Consider the following 4,464-nt stretch of genomic DNA (forward strand, 5'->3'; position numbering starts at 1 on the left):
CCCCAACCGATCCCCCGCGCCCTGGAAAGCGTTGGAAGGGCGCGAGCCCCGCCCCGCCCCGCCCCGCCCGCCGCTGGCCAATCACGACGCGTCCGTGCCCCTCCCTCCTCCTGACGTCACCGCAGCGGCCCCCTCCGACTGGCTGCGGGGTGGGGGGGGGGTGGTAGCGCGCGGGTCACGCGGCGCGGCGGGAGCCAATGGGAGCCGAGCGGGCCGATTCAAACGGCGCGGGGCGCGGACGGGGGGCGGTTGGTGCGCGAGACGGCCGTGAGGGCTGAGGGGACGGAGAGAGAGACAGAGACAGAGAGAAGGCTCCCGCCGCCATGGCCCACAAGCAGATCTACTATTCCGATAAATACTCCGACGAGCAGTACGAGTATCGGTGAGAGGCTGCGGGAGGCTCCGCTGCGGGGATTCGGAGGAGCTGCGCCGGAGCAGGGCGGCTCGGGGCAGGCGCCGCTCCCGGGCCGTGCGCGCTGCCCGCACCGCAGGGAGCGGGGCCGGGGAGGGCGCAGGGCCGCGGCGAGCTGAGCCTCTCCGTGCTGGGTTTTCGCGTGGCTTTGGGGCGGGTGGCCGGCTGCTGCTGTGGGCTGGCCACGCTCGCCTGGCGAGCGCCGAAGGCAAGCCCCGGCCGCAAGGCGATGGGGCGCGCGGAGCGGCGCCGCCACAGCGAGGCGGTTGTGGCAGAGCCTGGGATGGGGCTGCGCCGGCCGCTGCTGAGGCTTCCTTGAAAGCGGTATTACAAATGTTTGTAGAAGTCCAAAGTCCTTACTTTTTCAAGCGGCTGATATGGCAGCCGCTTGCCAGGAACGCATACTTATATAAATGGAGCGTGAAGGCGAATTAATCTCCACTAGAATGCAGGTTGGCTTCCAGTGTTTAATTGCATTACAGATGTAATGTTTAATAGCCATAAGTGATTTTAAGCTCGATTCTGAGACAGGTTTCATAATCAAAGTCGTGGTAAGAGTCATATCCCCTAGGCTTTTTTTATAGGAAGAGTTAAGTATTCATTAGTTGCTTGCTTTCGCTGTAGAGATGTTCTTTTCTAGTGTTGTGTGTGTGTTTAATAATTAAATCTCTACAGACACGTGATGCTGCCACGAGAACTTTCAAAACAAGTGCCAAAATCTCATCTGATGTCTGAAGAAGAGTGGAGACGTCTTGGTGTTCAGCAGAGTCTTGGCTGGGTTCACTATATGATCCATGCGCCAGGTGAGCACATCTGAACAGAGTTAGATGAAAAAAAGTGTCTAAAACATTAACTGCCTAGTACTTAGCTGAAGCGTGTAATGCGTAACTCCTTGTGCTGTGGAATCCAGCTGGAATTAAATACTGAATGTTTAGACTCCTGCTTATCTTCTTGCTATTTTAGCCCCTTTTTCAACAAAGGCAACATAACCTTAATACTTACATAGGTTAGGTCCTCTATTAGTGCACTGAAAAATCCACAGTGTAGTTTAAACTCTAGCTACAGAGCCTACTGAAAAATCAGTATTTCATTTAATTTATGGGATGTGAAGCCCCAAACTCTACCCATGAGGATGCACTGTGAGAAGAGCCTTGCCAGGTAACTTACCACAGACAAGCCTGACTAAAAAGTAACAGGTGATACGTGAACTGCAGCAGCAGTTGGAGGTCCAAGTCTCTGAAGAATCAGGTGAAGAAATCAGTGTAACCAAGTGTTTCCCTTACCTTGTTGCCTTTGATACTTTAGACTTTTCTGGAGGTGTTTAGGATTAAGTCACGTCAATAATAATGTAAGCTAGCTATATTAACTGAAGTGAATGTCGTTGATGCTTGACATGATGTACCTAACAGACAGTTTGCCTAACTTGTTAGTCTAAGTTTTCAGTAAGAGTTCATCAAATAGCCCAATGTAAAGAGTAACTAAAAATATTCTCTATTTTTTCCAATACTTCCTTCTGTAAGTATCTTAAGTTTATGATACTGCTACCACTTGGTGTAAAACTAAAAAATACCTGTTTGACTGTTATAAGGGTACCGCAAAGTTGGTCTGTTAATATTACACCTGGAGCCATATTTTGACTTCTTGATCTACTTAATCTGATAGCAAGCTTCAGCTATCATCCCAAACTTCCAAAATGAAAGAAATCCCTTCAAATGAGCCTCGAGTGACAGACTGATGCTTTCGATTTTCTTTCCACAGAACCGCATATTCTGCTCTTCAGGAGACCTCTTCCAAAGGAGGAGCAGAAATAAGCCATCACCTCTTCAATCTTCTGGAACTATGTATATGAGTGTATATATGTTGGTAGTATTCAGTGAATACTTTAAATTTACAAAACATGCATCCAAACCTGTGCATGAGCTGTATTATTCACAGCAACAAAGCTCAGTCAAGTGAAATTTCAAGTAGGCTGCTATAATGTTCAGAGTGGATGACTTTACCTTTACTGTCAGTGCAAGTGCCTCTCCGAATTAAATTGCTTCATGTTTGTGTTGCACATTCTGGTTAGATGTTCACTTGTTATCTGTGTTTAGTGATTTTTGCACTCACTGTTTCTGCTGTAGCGTAGTATATTCAAATTCAATAGTTCTGTTTAGTAGTAAGTAGGCTTAAGAAATAAACTGCTTTTAATGTTCTATAAAGCCTCAATGCTTGGAGTTCTAATTTACTGGTCAAAACAAGTATTCATTGACTAACATTTTATGAGTACCTACTTCAGTTAACTTGGTGAAGCTATTAATGATTATTTGGTATAAACTCTGTGTTCAGTACTACATTAGCAAATTTGCAGATGACACCAAACTGGGGGAGTGTGGATCAGCTGGAAGGCAGGAGGGCTCTGCAGAGGGACCTGGATAGGCTGGAGAGTTGGGCTGATTCCAGTGGGATGAGGTTCAACCAAGGGCACGTGCCAGGTCCTGCACTTTGGCCACAACAACCCCTGCAGCACCATGGGCTGGGCACAGAGTGGCTGGAGAGCAGCCAGGCAGGAAGGGACCTGGGAGTGTGGAGTGACAGAGTGATCAGACATTGGAATGGGCTGCCCAGAGAGGTGGTGGATTCACTGTCCCTGGAGGTTTTTAAGATGAGGCTGGATGTGGCACTGAGTGCCATGATCCTGGTGATCACAATGGGGTTGGATCAAGGGTTGGACTTGAGGATCTCAGAGGTCTCTTCCAACCCAGTTAATTCTATGGTTCTGTGATTGCATAGTGATGTCTTCATGCTTGTTCAGTTAACTGCTAGTACCAGTGTCATATACATAGCCATAAATTCATGTCAATAAAAGAATAAACAGATTGTAAAACTTAATTACACCCCCATAAAGAAATAAAGCAGACCGTTTGTAAGGCCATCAAGATCAAAAGCTTTAAATCATCTCTGCTTTCCTAAAATGAACTATATGATCTTTTAGGCGTCTTGTAGTCTAAGAATGTATGAATTATAGGAGAACTATCACTGTTGAAGAGATAACCTAGCTCTAGTTGTGAAAATAAACATATGGTATATGTATATGTCATCATCATCATCATGGCTGGGCTTCGCAAACGAAGATTTGGGAAGGGCTCTACCCATGCTTGCTACAAGCACACTGATGGCTGAAAAAGCCAATATGAGATAGACAAGTCCGGTTGCAGAAGGCACAGCAGAAAGACTCCCCAGGTGATATAGACGAGATGCGATTCTTTCTGCGTTGTCTTTTCTCCTCGAGAGTGATCCTGCGTGTGTTCTCAAAAGCAGCAGCAGCGTTATAGATGGTGTGTCTCCAGGCCTCTCGATTGGAGGCCAGGGTAGACCAATGGTGATGATCAATACGGCCAAGGCTGAGGGATTGTTTCAGGCAGTCCTTGTATCTCCTCTTCGGGGCTCCTCTCTTGTGGCACCAGTGGCAAGTTCCCCACAGAGCACGATCTTAGGGAGGCGGCAGTCCTGCATCCTGGAGACGTGCCCTGCCCAGCACAGCTGTGTTCTCAGCAGCATGGCCTCAATGCTCGTGACTGCTGCCTGCTCAAGGACAGAGTGTTGGTCACATAATCAGACCAGTGGATGTTTAGAATTGTACGGAGGCAGCGCTGATGGAAGCGTTATAAGAGACGCAAGTGGTGCTGGTAAATGACCCATGATTCGGACCCATATAAAAGAGCAGACAGTACAACGGCTCTGTAAACACTGATCTTTGTACTTCTCTTCAGGTGTTTGTTTCGCCACACTTTTTTATGGAGTTTACCAAAAGCTCTGTGTGCCTTTGCTAACCTGTTGTCTATTTCTGCATCAATCTTACCATCCGAGGAGATGATGCTTCTCCGGTAATTAAATTACTTAACTGATTTAAGCTCTGTTCACCAATGGTGATGTAGGGATGATGGGAGACTTCCTGAGGGGGATATTTAGATATTCAGAGACCGCTCCTCACCCCGGCCCGGCCCGGCCCGGCCCGGCCCGCCCGCTGCGCCGTTGCTGGGGCGTCATCACCGCGCGCCGCGCGGGGCCGG

General features: G+C 48.2%; 1 protein-coding gene across 1 annotated transcript; it reads left to right on the forward strand.

The window, feature by feature from the left end:
- The first annotated feature begins 284 nt into the window (after positions 1–284).
- Positions 285–2,823, forward strand: CKS2 (CDC28 protein kinase regulatory subunit 2). Its single transcript, XM_050328895.1, has 3 exons — positions 285–382; positions 1,088–1,215; positions 2,171–2,823. The coding sequence occupies exons 1-3, from the start codon at positions 324–326 to the stop codon at positions 2,221–2,223; spliced, it is 240 nt and encodes a 79-aa protein (XP_050184852.1). The 5' UTR covers positions 285–323; the 3' UTR covers positions 2,224–2,823.
- Positions 2,824–4,464: the final 1,641 nt, after the last annotated feature.

The sequence above is a fragment of the Myiozetetes cayanensis genome, unplaced genomic scaffold (genome assembly GCF_022539395.1).
Source record: "Myiozetetes cayanensis isolate MyiCay16 unplaced genomic scaffold, myiCay2020 scf4, whole genome shotgun sequence".
NCBI lineage: Eukaryota > Metazoa > Chordata > Aves > Passeriformes > Tyrannidae > Myiozetetes > Myiozetetes cayanensis.